Source organism: Hyperoodon ampullatus (assembly GCF_949752795.1).
Source record: "Hyperoodon ampullatus genome assembly, chromosome: X".
NCBI classification, from domain to species: domain Eukaryota; kingdom Metazoa; phylum Chordata; class Mammalia; order Artiodactyla; family Ziphiidae; genus Hyperoodon; species Hyperoodon ampullatus.
Genome location: NC_136913.1, coordinates 113,106,844 through 113,126,134, shown reverse-complemented (window position 1 = coordinate 113,126,134; position 19,291 = coordinate 113,106,844). Strand labels below are relative to the sequence as shown.

At 38.1% G+C, this 19,291-nt stretch overlaps 1 protein-coding gene across 1 annotated transcript in view; it reads right to left on the bottom strand.

Annotated features, from left to right (window-relative positions):
• The window catches only part of ARHGAP36 (Rho GTPase activating protein 36), a gene marked incomplete at both ends in the record, with an annotated part of 136,122 nt that extends 117,073 nt beyond the window's left edge, over positions 1-19,049 (bottom strand). The window contains one exon of the mRNA XM_079726952.1: positions 19,014-19,049. Coding sequence (XP_079583078.1) covers positions 19,014-19,049 — 36 coding nt within the window. The remainder of the gene's footprint in view (positions 1-19,013) is intronic.
• Positions 19,050-19,291: the final 242 nt, after the last annotated feature.

Sequence of the window (19,291 nt, the reverse complement as noted above, 5' to 3'; positions counted from 1 at the left end):
AAAATGTGACACAGATATATGAAATGAGCAAATGCTGTTGGAAAACTGGTGCCAACAGAGTTGCTCAATGCAATAGCTGTGAAGCACAATAAAGCGAAGCGTGATAAAATTAGGTATGCCTGCAATTGTAGTACTACACTTATCTTACTATTACCAGTCCTTGGTCACAGTGAAGTCCTCCAGACAAAATGCTAAACCTTCCCTGGCTCTCAGTCACTTCAGTCTTAAGATTCTTATTTACTACCCACCCTTAAAGTTAGCATCCCACAATTTAACATGTTTAAATGTCCTCTAGTTTCTTCATGTGCTTTAGTCTTCTTAATTGTAAGTATTATAGGGCAGAGACCATGTCTTAAAGTCCTCCTAGTGTAGTGATTAATATAAATAGCATTACAGGAATAATAAGAGCTACTATTTATTGAGCACTTATGGTGCATCAGGCACATCAAATGACACATGTTTTAAATCAATATATGTCATTCAATCCTCATAGCAACCTCGCAAGGCAGGTACTATTATTCATTTTTCACAGACGAGAAAACTGAGGTTAAGAGAGGCAAGTTGACTTGCCCACACCTACAGCCACTCACTAGCAGCCTGTCTCCAGAGCTCACTCTAAACCATTATCTTATTGTTTCCCAAAATGTGGTCTGCATAAACCACCTGCATTAGAATCACTTAAGGTGCATATAACAAACAGTTGCACCCCATGTCAGCTGAGCTGAATCAGAATCTCTGAGGATAGGCTCCAGAAATATTTGAGATTTTATCCAGGTAATTGATATTAGATTAAGTTTGAGAACCAATGTACTATACTTAACATGTACATGCTAATTGACACAGAATCATGCATGTAAATGCATACCCATGCACACATGTAAATAAAAACATACCCATCAACACATAATATTTTATATCAGAGTGGTCCTGAGGGATCAGTGAGGGAAAGTATCCATTGAGCCTGCTTTTCCAGCCAAATCATCAGATTACAAATCCACATAATGAGTTTCACATTCCTGCCTCCATAGGAAAAATGGGTATAAAAATATCTTGGCCTTGCTGGATCTTGGCAGTGGAGGGTGGGTGGCTGGCTGGCTACCCAGACCCACAGCCCATCCTACCCACCACCCTCCCCACACACACACACAATGTCTAAGAATCTGTTCATCAGGATATGCCATAAGCCAGTTTCAAAAGAAAGGGAAGGTGCAAAAGAGACACAGGTATATCAAAATCTTTGCTTGGCTAAGTCTTAGCTGTGTGGACTTGAATAAGTTATTTAATCTCTCTTGATTCAGTTTTGTCATCTATAAAACTGAGATGATAATAACAACAGTAGCCATTTCATAATATAGTTATGAAGGTTAAATAACCTAGTACATTTAAAGAGCTTGGAGTCTAAGTGTTAGAAGAAGAGATTGACAAGTTGTACTCAATGTTAGTATAGTAGTATTGCTAGGTTTTGAGCTTAGCATCCAGACCCTGTTTCCAGCTGGATTACAAGTGGGTCTTTAGATGGAGAAGCCTGGAGAGTTTGTCAATGTGGTGTGGAAGAATATGTTTCTGGATATGAAACTGGGATGGAAGAAAAAATAAAGATATTAGGAGGAGCTTCAAGATGGTGGAAGAGTAACACACGATCACCTTCCTCCCCACAGATACATCAGAAACACATCTACATGTGGAACAACTCCTACAGAACACCTACTGAACGCTGGCAGAAGAAACGTATAAGAAGGACCTAGAAGAACTAAAGAGCAAACAAACAGTGATGAACAACACAATAAATGAAACAAAAAATTCTCTAGAAGGAATCAATAGCAGAATAACTGAGGAAGAAGAACAGATAAGTGACCTGGAAGATAAAATAGTGGAAATAACTACTGCAGAGCAAAACAAAGAAAAAAGCATGAAAAGAATTGAAGACAGTCTCAGAGACCGCTGGGACAACATTAAATGCACCAACATTTGAATTACAGGGGTCCCAGAAGAAGAGCAGAAAAAGAAAGGGACTGAGAAAATATTTGAAGAGACTATAGTTGAAAACTTCCCTAATATGGGAAAGGAAATAGTTAATCAAGTCCAGGAAGCACAGAGGGTCCCATACAGGATAAATCCATGGAGAAACACGCCAAGACACATGTTAATCAAACTATCAAAAATTAAATACAAAGAACAGATATTAAAAGCAGCAAGGGAAAAACAACAAATAACACACAAGGGAATCCCCATAAGGTTAACAGCTGATCTTGCAGCAGAAACTCTGAAAGCCAGAAGGGACTGGCAGCACATATATAAAGTGATGAAGGACAAAAACCTTCAACCAAGATTACGCTACCCAGCAAGGATCTCATTCAGATTTGAAAGAGAAATTAAAAGCTTTACAGACAAGCAAAAGCTAAGAGAATTCAGCACCACCAATCCAGCTTTACAATAAGTGCTGAAGGAACTTCTCTAGGCAGGAAACACAAGACAAGGAAAAGACCTACAATAATAAACCCAAAACAATTAAGAAAATGGTAACAGGAACATACATATTGATAATTACCTTAAATGAAAATGGATTAAATGCTACAACCAAAAGACATAGACTGGTTGAATGGATCCAAAAACCAGACTTGTATATATGCCGTCTACAAGAGACCCACTTCAGACCTAGGGACACATACAGACTGAAAGTGAGGGGATACAAAAAGATATTCCATGCAAATGGAAATCAGAAGAAAGCTGGAGTAGCAATTCTCATGTCAGACAAAATAGACTTTAAAACAAAGACTATTACAAGAGACAAAGAAGGACACTACATATAAATCAAGGGATCACTCCAAGAAGAAGATATAACAATTTTAAAAATTTATGCACCCAACATAGAAACAACTCAATACATATGGCAAACACTAACAGCCATAAAAGGGGAAATTGACAGGAACACAATAATAGTAGGGGACTTTCACACCCCACTTTCACCAATAGACAGATCATCCAAAATGAAAATAAATAAGGAAACACAAGCTTTGAATGATACATTAAACAAGATGGACTTTATTGATATTTATAGGACATTCCATCCAAAAAGAACAGAATACACATTCTTCTCTAGTGCTCATGGAACATTCTCCAGGATAGATCATATCTTGGGTCACAAATCAAGCCTTGGTAAATTTAAGAAAACTGAAATTGTATCAAGTATCTTTTCCGACCACAATGCTATGAGACTAGATATCAATTACAGAAAAATTCTGTAAGAAATACAAACACATGGAGGCTAAGCAACACACTACTTAATAACCAAGAGATCACTGAAGAAATCAAAGAAGAAATAAAAAAATACCTAGAAACAAATGACAATGAAAACACAACGACCCAAAACCTATGGGATGCAGCAAAAGCAGTTCTAAGAGGGAAGTTTATAGCAATACAATCCTACCTTAAGAAACAAGAAACATCTCAAATAAACAACCTAAACTTACACCTAAAGCAATTAGAGAAAGAAGAACAGAAAAACCCCAAAGTTAGCAAAAGCAAAGAAATCATAAAGATCAGATCAGAAATAAATGAAAAAGAAATGAAGGAAACGATAGCAAAGATCAATAAAACTAAAAGCAGGTTCTTTGAGAAGATAAACAAAATTGATAAACCATTAGCCAGACTTATCAAGAAAAAAAGGCAGAAGACTCCAATCAATAGAATTAGAAATGAAAAAGGAGAAGTAACAACTGACACTGCAGAAGTACAAAGGATCATGAGAGATTACTACAAGCAACTCTATGCCAAGAAAATGGACAACATGGAAGAAATGGACAAATTCTTAAGAATGCACAACCTTCCGAGACTGAACCAGGAAGAAATAGAAAATATGAACAGACCAATCACAAGCACTGAAATTGAAACTGTGATTAAAAATCTTCCAACAAACAAAAGCCCAGGACCAGATGGCTTCACAGGCGAATTCTATCAAACATTTAGAGAAGAGACAACACCTATGCTTCGCAACCTCTTCCAAAGTATAGCAGAGGGAGGAGCACTACCCAACTCATTCTACGAGGCTGCCATCACTCTGATACCAAAACCAGACAAAGATGTCACAGAGAAGGAAAACAAGAGGCCACTATCACTGATGAACATATATGCAAAAATCCTCAACAAAATACTAGCAAACAGAAGCCAACAGCACATTAAAAGGATCATACACCATGATCAAGTGGGGTTTATCCCAGGAATGCAAGGATTCTTCAATATACACAAATCAACCAACGTGATACACCATATTAACAAACTGAAGGAGAAAAAACATATGATCATCTCAATAGATGCAGAGAAAGCTTTTGACAAAATTCAACACCCATGTATGATAAAAACCCTCCAGAAAGTAGGCACACAGGGAACTTACCTCAACATAATAAAGGCCATATATGACAAACCCACAGACAACATCCTCCTCAATGGGGAAAAATTGAAACCATCTCCACTAAGATCAGGAACAAGACAAGGTTGCCCACTCTCACCACTATTATTCAACATAGTTTTGGAAGTTTTAGTCACAGCAATCAGAGAAGAAAAATAAATAAAAGGAATCCAAATCGGAAAAGAAGAAGTAAAGCTGTCACTGTTTGCAGATGACATGATACTATACATAGAGAATCCTAAAGATGCTACCAGAAAACTACTAGAGCTAATCAATGAATTTGGTAAAGTAGCAGGATACAAAATTAATGCACAGAAATCTCTTGCATTCCTATACATTAATGATGAAAAATCTGAAAGTAAAATTAAGAAAACACTCCTGTTTACCTTCGCAACAAAAAGAATAAAATATCTAGGAATAAACCTACATAAGGAGACAAAAGACCTGTATGCAGAAAATTATAAAACACTGATGAAAGAAATTAAAGATGATACAAATAGATGGAGAGATATACCATGCTCTTGGATTGGCAGAATCAACATTGTGAGAATGACTCTACTGCCCAAAGCAATCTACCGGTTCAATGCAATCCCTATCAAACTACCACTGGCATTTTTCACAGAACTAGAACAAAAAATTTCACAATTTGTATGGAAACACAAAAGACCCCGAATAGCCAAAGCAATCTTGAGAAAGAAAAACGGAGCTGGAGGAATCAGGCACCCTGACATCAGACTATACTACAAAGCTACAGTAATCAAGACAGCATGGCAGTGGCACAAAAACAGAAATATAGATCAATGGAACAGGATAGAAAGCCCAGAGATAAACCAATGCACATATGGTCAACTTATCTTTGATAAAGGAGGCAAGAATATACAGTGGAGAAAAGACAGCCTCTTCAATAAGTGGTGCTGAGAAAACTGGACAGCTACATATAAAAGAATGAAATTAGAACACTCCCTAACACCATACACAAAAATAAACTCAAAATGGGTTAAAGACCTAAATGTAAGGCCAGACACCCTAAAACTCTTAGAGGAAAACATAGGCAGAACACTCTATGACATAAATCACAGCAAGATTCTTTTTGACCCACCTCCTAGAGAAATGGAATTACAAACAAAAATAAACAAATGGGACCTAATGAAACTTAAAAGCTTTTGCACAGCAAAGAAAACCATAAGCAAGACGAAAAGACAACCCTCAGAATGGGAGAAAATATTTGCAAATGAAGCAACTGACAGGATTAATCTCCAAAACATACAAGCAACTCAGGCAGCTCAATGTCAAACAAACAAACAACCCAATCCAAAAATGGGCAGAAGACCTAAATAGACATTTCTCCAAAGAAGATATACAGATTGCCAACAAACACATGAAAGAATGCTCAATATCATTAATCATTAGAGAAATGGAAATCAAAACTACAATGAGATATCATCTCACACCAGTCAGAATGGCCATCATCAAAAAATCTAGAAACAATAAATGCTGGAGAGGGTGTGGAGAAAAGGGAACCCTCTTGCACTGTTGGTGGGAATGTGAATTGATACAGCCACTATGGAGAGCAGTATGGAGGTTCTTTAAAAAACTAAAAATAGAACTACCATACGACCCAGAAATCCCACTACTGGGCATGTACCCTGAGAAAACCATAATTCAAAAAGAGTCATGTACCAAAATATTCATTGCAGCTCTATTTACAATAGCCAGGACATGGAAGCAACCTAAGTGTCCATCGACAGATGAATGGATAAAGAAGATGTGGCACATATATACAATGGATATTACTCAGCCATAAAAAGGAATGAAACTGAGTTATTTGTAGTGAAGTGGATGGACCTAGAGACTGTCCTACAGAGTGAAGTAAGTCAGAAAGAGAAAAACAAATACCATATGCTAACACATATATATGGAATGTAAAAAAAAAAAGAAAAAAAATTGTCAGAAGAACCTAGGGGCAAGCCGGGAATAACGATGCAGACCTACTAGAGAATGGACTTGAGGATATGGGGAGGGGGAGCGATAAGCTGGAGCAAAGTGGGAGAGTGGCATGGACATATATACACTACCAAATGTTAAATAGATAGCTAGTGGGAAGCAGATGCATAACACATGGAGATCAGCTCGGTGCTTTGTAACCACCTAGAGGGGTGGGATAGGGAGTGTGGGAGGGAGGGAGATGCAAGAGGGAAGAGATATGGGGACATATGTATATGTATAACTGATTCACTTTGTTATAAAGCAGAAACTAACACACCATTGTAAAACTATTATATTTCAATAAAGATGTTAAAAAATAAAATTAAATTAAAAAAATAAAGATATTATTTTGCTTACCACTTCCTCTCCTGTCATAATAAGTTATTATTATTTATTTTATGATATGTAGATTTGATGCCAAAAAAAATGCAGTGTCCTGACAGCTGAATTTCTCACTTTCAAGTCAAGCCTCATATATACAAGCCAGGGTGGCATATAGAGTAGTCAGGAAAGGAACAAGGGACTCTCGTTTGTGTGAGGTCTACCTAATTGTCAACTTTACCCACTTATAAATTACGAGAGTGGCACATACTATATTAGGACTAAGTATGGACACTGTTCCCGGTTATTACATTCAGTTTCTCTGGTCTAGGCAAATACTTTGTAAAGGTGTTTCATATTTTCTATTGAATTTGTTTCTAAGAAAAATTTCATCTTATTTCTATTATAGATCCCAGTTAATTAAAGATGTATATTGTAAGCTCTAGGAAACCACTGAATTTTTAAAAAGAGGTACAAATTAAAAGCCAATAGTAGAGGTAAAATGGAATAAAAATGCTCAATTTTTAAAAAGTGTAAAAATTTTAAAGTCAAAGAAGAAATAGAATAAATAGAAAACAGCTAGCATGATGGTACATTTCAAGCAAACTATATCAATAATTGCAATAAGTGCAAGTTGTCTAAATATACCACTTAAAAGACATAGATTTTTCACATAGAATAAAAAAGCAAGACACAATTATGTCCTCTACAAGAAACCTACTTTTAAATTAAAAGACCCATATAGGGTAAAAGGAAAGGAAAAAAAAATCAGTGTTTTCATTCCCTGGCCTTGGCAGATGTTGCTCGGTGTTGGATATAGTGAGGAAGGTGACATCAGAACAAGACAGCAAGGAGAAAAGAATTCCTCATACAAAACCCTTAGAGTTTGACATTTTCTGAAATTCAGAATTTGGGGTATTTTGGACAGGCAATATGGTGAATATATGGTATATTATATAACACCCCTGGGGGGTGTTACAAACACATTAGTATTTCATAGTGAAATGGATAGTCACATAAACAGGTTAAATAAAGATTATACATAGCCTCATATCATTTCAGGTCAAGTTTTGCTGCCTATGAGTTTTGCTGGCAAACCTATGAAAACTTATGGTTTTTAGAGATTACTGAATTTTGGAATTATAGATAATGGATCATGGTCCATGTTTAGGTCAGTCAAGGAGGAGCACAAAGAAAAGTAGTGAGACCCACAAATGAGGCCACGCTGAAGTCTCCTTGGTTTTGGGATACAGGTCCATTCTTCACTTTTTCCAGCCAGAGGCAGCACTTGTCCTCCAGCCTGAAGCCCCCCAAGTGCACAGTACTTTGAGTGTAGGGTTTTGGTTCACTTAAGGCAAAGTTATGCCCACTATACATGCAGAGAACATGACCTTAGGCTAGAAGCATAGCGTACATTATGGCCAAGTGCTGACCATGGCTGGCATCAGGAACAACTAGAACAGATCAGCTCTGATGTGCTCTTTTAATATACTGAATTCATGCACAAGATTTTATCTGGAGAAAGGGTACTAAACTATAGCCAAAAAATGTGTCGACCATAGCACTGAAAAGTACATTGGATTGTTTCATTGAAATTTGCTAAGAGAGTAGAACTTAAATATTCTCAGTACAGAAAGAAAGAGAGGGAGAGAAAGAGAGAGAGGGAGGGAGGGAGGGAAGAAGGAAGGAAGGAAGGAAATATGTGAGGTGACTGATATGTTAACTCATATATCTAACCATCATGTTGTACACTTTAAATATCTTACAATTTTATGTCAATTATACTTCAATAAAGCTGGAAAATAAAAAAAAAGAAAAGTGGCTTAATTTTATTCTATTGGAGTTTGTAGATGTGTAGATTCATGTATTTCATCATATTAGGGAAGTTTTTGGCCATTATTGCCTCTAATATTCTTTCTACCCCTTCCTCTCTTCTCTCCTAGGACTCCCATTGTGATTGTGTTGGTCTTGATGCTGTCCCATAGGTCCAGTAGGAGCTTACTCAGCCATATCGAAGGCAGAAATATAATTAATTCCTCTTGACCTCAGCATATAAACTTCCTAGGGGAATATGTGGATATCTGATATAATGTAGATAAGCCAAGTCATAAGCTGACTGTGGAAATGATGGAAAGTTGGCAGTAAACTTCATATAAATACAGTTGGCAGGGCTGGTCCTTAGATATAGACAAAAATATGGAGGCCTACTTCAGCGACCATCAACCTTTTTTCCACTCTTACATTCATCACATGCATAATACACCATCAGTAATTCTCATTTTATACTTAGTGATTCCCACGGACGGGGTGCCCTACAGCGCATCTACCTCATGGAGCTTATGGTATGCCCCCTTCTGTGCACTCTCAATCCCTCACAGGTTTAAATCACTATAATGAATGGCATAGTGGAAGTCTCACATATTTCTACCACTAAATCCTTCCCGACATCAGCCTGCAGCAAAGTCCACAATGTCCATCAAAAGTCATTCTTGGAGGCTGAGGTATTCTGAGGCAGCACGATAAATCAGGAAAAACTTCAGCTGCGGGTTGGACATATTTAGGTTCTAATCTCACCTCTGCCAGTTATTAGCTGTGTGACTTTGAGAAAAATCACTTAACCTCTCTGAACGTATTTCCTCAACTGTAAAAGGGGGAAAATAATAATACGAACAACTCTGCAGAGTTGTGAGAATTAAATGAAATGAAGTTTATAAAGTCAAGGGGTGAAGGTGAGATGCAAATCTTACAAACTTAATACAGGCCAAGTAGTGGCATGCAAGGAGCATAGCATGGAGTAAGGTAAAACTGGATTCGAAACCTGGCTCTGCGTTTACCAGCTGTGTGACCCTGTTAGTCTCTTAATTAGCTTAACTGGTTTCCTCATCTGTATAATGGTGATAAGAACACTTATCATAAAGGACAGTCATTAAGATTTAATGGGAGAATGTAAGTGAAAAAAACATGTGTGCATGCTTTCCACAGATATTTTTTGAGCATATGGGAGTATGATGGAGATCAGTGTAGTGTGGGGAAAGGTGGGGGAATACTTTAGAAAGAGTGCTCAGGAAAGCCCATTACTGGCACTAAGAAGGTGATGGAAGAACTTAGCAAATGGGAGTTTCCATCCTTTGCAAATTTTTAAAACTTGCACTACTTCCACCCAGACAACTTTTAAAAGGTTCTCTCCTTCAAAAAGCACATATCCACTTCCCTGGGGTACAGCTTCCTGTTGACCAGTTTCTTCCTTTCACCTCAGTCTCATGTGTTGCCCCTCCAAAGCATAAAACTCTGAGACAGCAAGGACACTGCTGGTCCTGATTCAGTAATCAGCCTCTTTCCATGTTTCCTTCCTTGAATCATGCCTGCTATTTTGTTTGTAGGAGTCCTCTTCTTTTTTTAAAACTTTTTTTGTGATAACTTTATTCAGATATAATTAACAAACCACTATCACTGACCACAGGCTGAAGAGCAGGTCTCTTAAGTCTGGTCAGAGACCAAGCTGCTAACACTGAATACAATTCCTGTGTTTAACCCTGGGCTTCAACCAAATACCTAACCTAAGACATAGCCTGAATCCCTAACTCTGGACTTGGAGACTTAACCCTAATTTCAGATTGAAACCTTAACCACAGTCCCAGATAGGGACCTCAATTCTATCCATAAACTGAGCCTCTTTCTGGCCATACTCCAAGGCCTTAACTCTGATTAAATTGAGTCCCTAGATCTAGTCACATACTCACTGGCTATGTCTGGTCCAAGACTAAGTAGTGTAGTTATGACCAGTCCCAGAATGAGTCTCTAACCTTGATCTCCTATTAAACCCTAACTATGGCTACTGATAAGCCCTTAATTCGTGATACAGAGATCCAACCTATGATCAGACATAGCCTCTAAACCTGTCCCAGGCTGAGTCTCAAGCTTGAGCTACAAACTGTGACCTAATTCTGGGATATACTTAATATCCTCCACTGACCACAAAATGAGTGCTCAGCATATGCACTGACCGAGCTCTAACCCTGACCACAAACTGAGGCTCTAACTTGGTCACAGCCTGAGATCTGATCTTGGAAACCTACCCAGCTACAATTTCCACCGACTTAGCACTAACCAGAAAATGACCCCAATATTGGCAACAGAATGACTACTAAACTTGGCCTCATACAGAAACAAAAACATGTACAGAGACTGAACTCTAAACTTGGCCAAACACTGTGCCTTAATCCTGGCCAAGAAGTGAAACCAAATCTTCTTCAAAGCTTGAGGATATAGTCCAACCACATCTTATGCCCTAATCCTGTTCACAGATAGAACCCTGAACACAGACACAGCCTGAGACTTAACTCTTGTTCATAGCTCAAGTTCTAAACCTGGCCAGATACTGAGTTCATAAATCTGACCATGGAATAAGCCACTGAACCTGGGCCCCATCAATGGCCACTGATTTTGCCCCTAACTCTTATAGCCTCTAACTGCTTACACACTCAGTTTCCGGTCACAGACTGAATTCTTAACTCTCATCACAGACCGAGCCCATAATACTTAACCTCTAGCCTGAGTTTACACCCTGAAAATAAAACTTATGCTCCCAAAATGGCTAATGACTGATCCTGAATCTTTGGGGTAGACTGAACCTATCTCTGGCTAAATGCTAGCCCCAGACTGAATCCCAACTCTGACCACAGCTTTAACGTTAATCCTAGCCACAGACACAGCCAACACCAGAAACTGAACGGTTCACCAAAACTGGGCAAAGACTGAACCCAGACTTTGAATATGAATTAAGGACAAAACAAAACAAATACTTTTCTTAGTCTTTGCCGAAAACCTAACAAGAGATTAATTTTAACCCTGAGCACAGATACAACTCACCACGGCAAAGGGTGCACCATGGGAGCTCTATTGCTGGGTACATTCTGAGCACTGCCCTGGGACAAAGATTGTAAATCCTGCACATAATCTGAGACCCAAAGACTAAACCCTAAGTCTGGCTGAAGAATGATTCCTAACTCTACAAGGTTAAATCAAAACCCTCCTCATATTATTAGAACTAACAACAGGCTAAGATTGAGTACTAAACTTTGTCACAGACTGATTCTTAACCCCATAAACAAAGTTCACTATATTAGTGGCCACAAACTGAGTCCTAGCACTAGCTTGAGATTGAGCAATCAGTCTGGCCACAATTCTAGCCCTCAACTGGGGAGAGATGTACCCATGACACTGGGCAGGGTAGGGGCGCTAAAAATTAGCACAGACTGAACTCTACTATTGATACCAGAATGCCTGCTACACTAGCCAGAGTCCAAGTCCCAAATTGACAACAGGACATGAACACTCTAAACTCAAACCCTGGCAACAGCCTTAGCCCCAAACCCTGATTGCTGCCTGAGTCTCTAAATCTAAACACAAGCTGGATCCTATGTGTTGTCCATTCTCACACTAACTTTATTTGTAGACTGACATATAACATGGGCAGCCAACCTGAGAAACATGTTTACACTCTTAGCCCTAAAACCTTCTTCATAGTAAGTCTTAACCTGGCCATTGGTAATCCTCAAACTCTGGTAAGAGGTTAATCAGATACAAAAATCAGCTGCATTTCTATATATTAACAACAAACTATCTGAAAATTAAATTAAGAAAACATCTCATTTACAATAGCATCAAAGCAACAAAATACGTAGGAATAAACTTAACCAAGGAGGTGAAAGACTTGTACACTGGAAACTATAAAATACTGATTAAAGAAATTAAAGCAGATGAATATAAATGGAAAGGCATCCCTCATTCATGGATTGTAGACTTAATAGTGTCAAAATGCCCATACTACCCAAAGTGGTCTACAGAGCCAATGCAATACCTATCAAGATCCCAATGGCATTTTATTTTTACTTTTATTTTTGGCTGCATTGGGTCTTCGTTGCTGCGTGTGGGCTTTCTCTAGTTGCGGCGAGTGGGGGCTACTCTTCGTTGCGATGCACGGGCTTCTCACTGTGGTGGCTTCTCTTGTTGAGGAGCAAAGGCTCTAGGCACGCAGGCTTCTAGTTGCAGCATGTGCGCTCAGTAGTTGTGGCACGTGGGCTCTAGAGCACGCGGACTTCAGTAGTTGTGCTGTGTGGGCTCAGTAGTTGCGGCACGTGGGCTCTAGGGTGCACGGGCTTCAGTAGATGTGGTGCACCGGCTTAGTTGCTCCGTGGCATGTGGGATCTTCCTGGACCAGGGATCAAACCCGTGTCCCCTGCATTGGCAGGTGGATTCTTAACCACTGTGCCACCAGGGAAGTCCCCCAATGGCATTTTAAATGAAATGGCATTTTAAAGAAAAAACAATCATAAAATTCAGTTGGAACTGAATAGACAGTTTTCCGAAGAAGACATACAAATGGCCAACAGGTATATGAAAAGATGCTCAAGGTCATTAATCATCAGGAAAATGCAAATCAAAACCACGAGATATCGCCTCTCACCTGTCAGAATTGCTATTATCAAAAAGAACACAAATAACAAGTGCTAGGAAGGATGTGGTGAAAAGGGAACCTTTGTGCACCATTGGTGGGAATGTAAATTAGTGCAGCCACTATGGAAAACAGTCTGAAGGTTCCTCAAAAAATTAAAAATGGAACTATCATACTATCCAGCAATTGCACTCCTGGGTATTTATCCAAAGAAAATGAAAAGGCTAATTAAAAAATACACATGTGACCCTATGTTCACTGCAGCATTGTTTGCAATAGCCAAGATACGGAAGCAACCTAAGTGTTCATCGATAGGTGAATGTATATGTCCTACTGAGAAAAATAAAAAGCAAAAGACCAATGGAATCTAAAAAAAATAGGTGAATGTATAAAGAAGATGTGGTATATATTTATACAATGGAATATTACTCAGCCATAAAAAGGAACGAAATTTTGCCATTTGTCACAACATGGATGGACCTAGAGGGTATTATGCTAAGTGAAATAAGTCAGGTAGAGAGAGACAAATACTGTATGATTTACCATACATGTGGAATCTAAACAAACAAAACAAATGAATGAACATAACAAAACAGGAACAGAGTTATAGATACAGACAACAAACAGGTAGTTGTCAGAGGGGAAAGAGATGCGAGGAGGAAAGAAATAGGTGAGGGAGATTAAGAGGTACAAACTTCCAGTTACAAAATAAATGAGTCACAGATTTGAAATGCACAGTGTGGGGAATATAGTCAGTAACTATATAATATCTTCGTATGAGGACAGGTGGTAACTAGACTTCTCGTGGTGATCATTTTGAAATGTATAGAAATACAGAATTTGTGCTATATGTGCACCAGGAACTAACATAGCATTGTAGATCAATTATACTTCAAAAACAAACTCATAGAAAAAGAGATCTGATTTGTGGTTACCAAATGCGAGGGGTGGGGGGCGGCAGAAGGAATTGGATGAAGGTGGTCAAAAGGTACAAGCTATTAGTTATAAGATAAATAAGTACTAGGGATGCAATGTACAGCATGATCAATATAATTGACACTGCTGTATGCTATATATGAAAGGTGTTAAGACAGTAAATCCTCTCCCCTTTGGTAACCATAAGTTTGTTTTCTACATCTGTAAGTCTGTTTTTGTATATAGTTTTATATGTATTATTTTTAGATTCCACATATAAGTGATATCAATGTGAGAGGGAGGGAGGGAGGAACAAATTAGGGGTATGGGATTAACAGATACAAACCGCTATATATAAAAGATAAGCAATAAGGATTTACTGTATAGCACAAGGAATTATATTTGATAACTTGTAATAACCTATAATGCAGTATAATCTGAAAAAAATAACTGAATCACTTTGCTCTATACCTGAAACGAACACAATATTGTAAATCAAGTATACTCCAAGAAAGAAAGGAAGGAAGAAAGAAAAAGAAAATTACTTGTTTGCTTTAAGCAAGAGAGAGAGAGAGAGGAAGAAAAAGAGTACATCCTAATAGTTCTCCTCACAAGGAAAAAAAAATTGTTTTCTATTTCTTTAATTTTGTATCTGTATGAGATGATGGATGTTCACTAAACTTATTGTGGTCATCATTTCATGATGTATTTGAGTCAAATCATGATGTTATACACCTTAAGCTTATACACTGCTGTATGTCAATTATATCTCAATAAAACTGGAAAGAAAAAAAATCAGTTAAAAAAAAGTGTCAGTGAGGATGTGGAGAAATTGGAGCTCTTATACACTGTTGGTGGAAGTAGAGAATGGTGCAGTCACTATGGAAAAATGTATGGAGCTTTCACCAAAAATTAAAAATAGGCATATCATTGACATATATATAGATATATATATGTGATATATTTATATTTATATACATAAAATATTATTCAGCCTTAAAAAGAAGGAAATCCTACCATTTGTGACAACATAGATAAACATAGAAGACACTATGCTAAGTGAAAAAGCCAAACACAGGTGGACAAATATTCATAATGCCACTTATATGAGGTAACTAAAATAGTCAAACTCATACAAGCAGAGAAAAGAATGGTGGTTGCCAGGGGCTGGGAAGAGGAGGAAATGGGGAGTTATTGCTCAGTGAGTATAAAGTTTTAGTTTTACAAGATGAATAAGTTCTAGACTTACAACATAGTGCCTATCATTAAAAATACAGTACTGTGCACTTTAAAATATGTTAAGAGGATAGATTTCATGTTAAATGTTCTTACCACACACACAGAAAATCCACAAAAGAACAGAAGGAAATTTTTGGAGGTGATGTATATGTTCAGTGCCTTGATTATGGTGATAGTGTCATGGGTATATGCATATGTCCAAACTCACCAAAATGTATATATTAAATATGTGGAATTTTTTGTATATCAATTATGTATAAATAAAGCTTTTTCAAAAGAAGTAGAAGGAACATTGGTCATGACTTCTGTCCCTTTAATCAGGAAAATAAATTTTTCCATAAGTCAAAGCATATTTCTTTTTGTGCCTCATTGATGAAAAAGCACCTGAGAAAAGTAGTGTTAGTTTCTTTTGTGTGTGTGTGTTAGCTTTTAGAGTCTATATTTTGAGGAAGGTAAGGAAAAGGGGTACTTTAAAGGTTTTGGGTTAACCAATCAACAGAACTTGCCACAGCAGGAGCTCAATAAAATTAATATCATTATTAAAGAACTTATCTAAGAATGTTTGACAAATTAATCTCCTAACACACAATCCAGCTACTAATAATGATAAGCTTCTTTCAAGTGTCTAAATAAACAAAAATAAGTGTATTGTGTATGGAACAATACTGGAATTATATAAACCAGAATGTTAATAGAAAATCAAAAGCTTAATCAGATAGCACCAACACCAGCACTCACTGAACAGAAACTCTACACAAAGTCAAAATGGGACAACTACCAGCAGAATCAACTGTGACACAGGCCAAGATGAAATGTTAACACAGGTCGCTGACTGAACCAGGCTCTGGATACAGAATGAGGTACAACACTGGCCACTGTGACTTAGCTCCACAGACCATTCCAATATGGGCAAAGACAGAACCCTGACACTGGCTAAAGAGAAACCACAGCTTGGAAGTACTTTGGGCAAATATGCATCCCAAATTCTGTTCATATTCATAGTTAAAATCCTGGCCACAAACTATACTCTAACATTGTCTATAGATGAAATGCTAACTTTGGTCTGAGACAAAACTAGGGCATATGATAGGTAATATCCTAACATGGCAACAAACTGAATATTAAACGTAGACACTGACTGTGCATTAACAATGGCCACAGACTGAGCCCTAACACTGGACAAAAAATAAACTTTAACCATGAACAATAATTGAAACTTTACCTGATGAAAGACTGAACATAAATCCTGTTCAAATTCTTATTTAGCCTTTCCCCAGGCAACACAATCAGCATGAACTGTAAACCCCGACAGAGCTATGATATTGGCCTTTACTGATTCCCAAACCTAGAAATGAAAGTGATTCCAACACTGACCAAAAACTAAAGTCAAACCTTGAGCTGAGCCCTAACCCTGGATGTGGTCTAAGGCTGGTCCACAGACTGAGCCCCAACACTGATCTTAGAATACGTCCTCTCTTATATAAACTAAATCCTAATACTGGCTAAAATTTGAACCCAAATCTTGTACACTGACTTCACAATGAGTATAACCCAGGCTACACTGGACTAAAGGCAGCTTCAGAATGAGCTTTCGGGCTTCCCTGGTGGCGCAGTGGTTGAGAGTCCGCCTGCCGATGCAGGGGACACGGGTTCGTGCCCCGGTCCGGGAAGATCCCATGTGCCGCGGAGCGGCTGGGCCCGTGAGCCATGGCCGCTGAGCCTGCGCGTCCGGAGCCTGTGCTCCGCAACGGGAGAGGCCACAACAGTGAGAGGCCCGCGTACCGCAAAAAAAAAAAAAAAAAAAAAAAAAAAAAAAAAGAATGAGCTTTCACGCTGGTCAGAAATATGCTCTGATCTTTGTCACAGAGAGAACCATGGCTATAACACTGGGGCCTAACACTGATAACAGGCTGGCCCTAAACTTGGTTCCATAGTCCTCTAACCATGGATCCACACTGACTTGTAAAGATAGCAACAGATCGACTAAGCCTTCATCTAAGTCGAAGACTGAAGCCAAACACATTCCACATTATAAACCTGAAGTCTGCCCATGACTTCAGCTGTACACTGGCTCTTCAGCCTTAACCTTGGCCTACCAATTGATCTATAAATCCAGCCAGACTGATTTACCCTGGGTCTCTATTTCACAAATTCATCTTATACTCAAGCATTTTTTCCTGGATGTATTTTCAAGCATACTTTCTACCACTAATACATCAAGCGTCTCACCTTTGTATGTGTAAATACACATACACACACATTCCAATAAGCCTTGTAGAAATATTAAGTGTCACTGCTATGTATTTTTTTTCTTTTTCTTTTTTTTTCTTTTGGCCACACTGCACGGCTTGTGGGATCTTATTTCCCCAACCAGGGATCGAACCTGGGGTCCCAGCAGCAAAAGCACAGAAGCGCGGAGTCCTAACTACTGGACTGCCACGGGATTCCACTGCTATGTATTTTAATTATTAATTATTTATTGATAGTTTCCCCCATTAGAATATAAGCTCCAAAGGAAAGGGATATGGTCTGGGCTTTGTTTTTTTTTTTCCCAACTCTTCTATTCCCAACATCTAGAATTGTGCCTGGAATGTTGTAGGTACTCAACAAATATTTGTTGAATGGATGAATGAGTAGTTCCTTGTTACTCTTCTGTCCTCTTATTTGACCTCTCTGCACAATATTACAGTGATTCTACTTTGTTTTCTGTTGCTTCATCTATCAGGCCATTCCTTCTCAGCTTCCTTTGAAGGCATGTTTTCCTCTACCTACTACTTGAATATGGTTATTTTCTAGGGTTCCATACTGAATCTTTGTCCTTCTAAAATTTACTATTCTAAACACTCTCTACATGAAATTTAGTTCCTATTTACTTATTTAATTACTATTTATTATTGATGTCTCCCAAATGTTTAGTTCTAACCCAGACCTCTCTCCTGTGATTCAGACCTACATTTCCTTACAGTCTACGAGGCATCTCCACACAAATGTTACACAGATTCCTCAAATTTTTAAATGTCCCAAACTGAATCCCTCCTATCCCTCACAAAACTTGCTACTCTTTCTGGGTTCCCCATCTCAGTGAATGGTACTACCATTCACTCTTCCACATCAGAACTTGGGAGTCACAATGGACGCCTTCCTTTCCCTCCCTTTTCATACCCAAATTGTCATCAAATCCAACTGATCATACCATTTCCTTGCTTAAAATCCTTTGATGGTTCTTTACTGCTTTCAGGTTATATTTTGAACTCATTGGAATGGGCCCCTATTCCTGCCCCATCTAGTTCCTGCAGTATGGAAGTTTTTTTGTTTGTTTGTTTCCTGCACTCTCTCACATCCTTATTTCTCTGTATGGAATATGATTAACCTCCCTGCCCCAAAGATGACAAATATCTTACTGGTTCTCCAAGGTTCATCATTCAAGCATTTCTTTCTCCAGAAGTGGAATGAGTTCTTCCTCTTCTATGGTCCTACAGAACCCTGTATAGAACTTTTTAGAACACTTTGCACATTGTATAGTCTATCTCCCTTCTTAGATTGTGAGCTGCTTCAGAGGAAGGACTATTTTCCAATTCTGTAGCAATTGTGATTAGTCCAGGGCCTTGCACAAAGCAATTGGCTGAATAAATTATTGTATCTATTAAATCATCTTCTTCCTTCATGTCACTTGTTAAAATTTTAGGCAATTACCTTAGCAAAATGCAATTCCTCTTTCTTTCCCTTCATTCCACTTGGAGGTCAAAAAGTTGTCCTTAACAGTAAAACTGTAGTAACCCAATTGTAACGATCCATTCAGCTATAAGGATTCATCTCTAACAAAGAAAAGAAAAGTCAAAAGTCAGGAGTGAAATTAGCCCTAATAAACAACCATTTTCTTCAACTTTTTAATCACTTGAAAGTGTTTAGGTGTCCCACATATTCCTTTATCCACATCTTTAAACATACGTTTTACTAAAAAGATAGTTTCT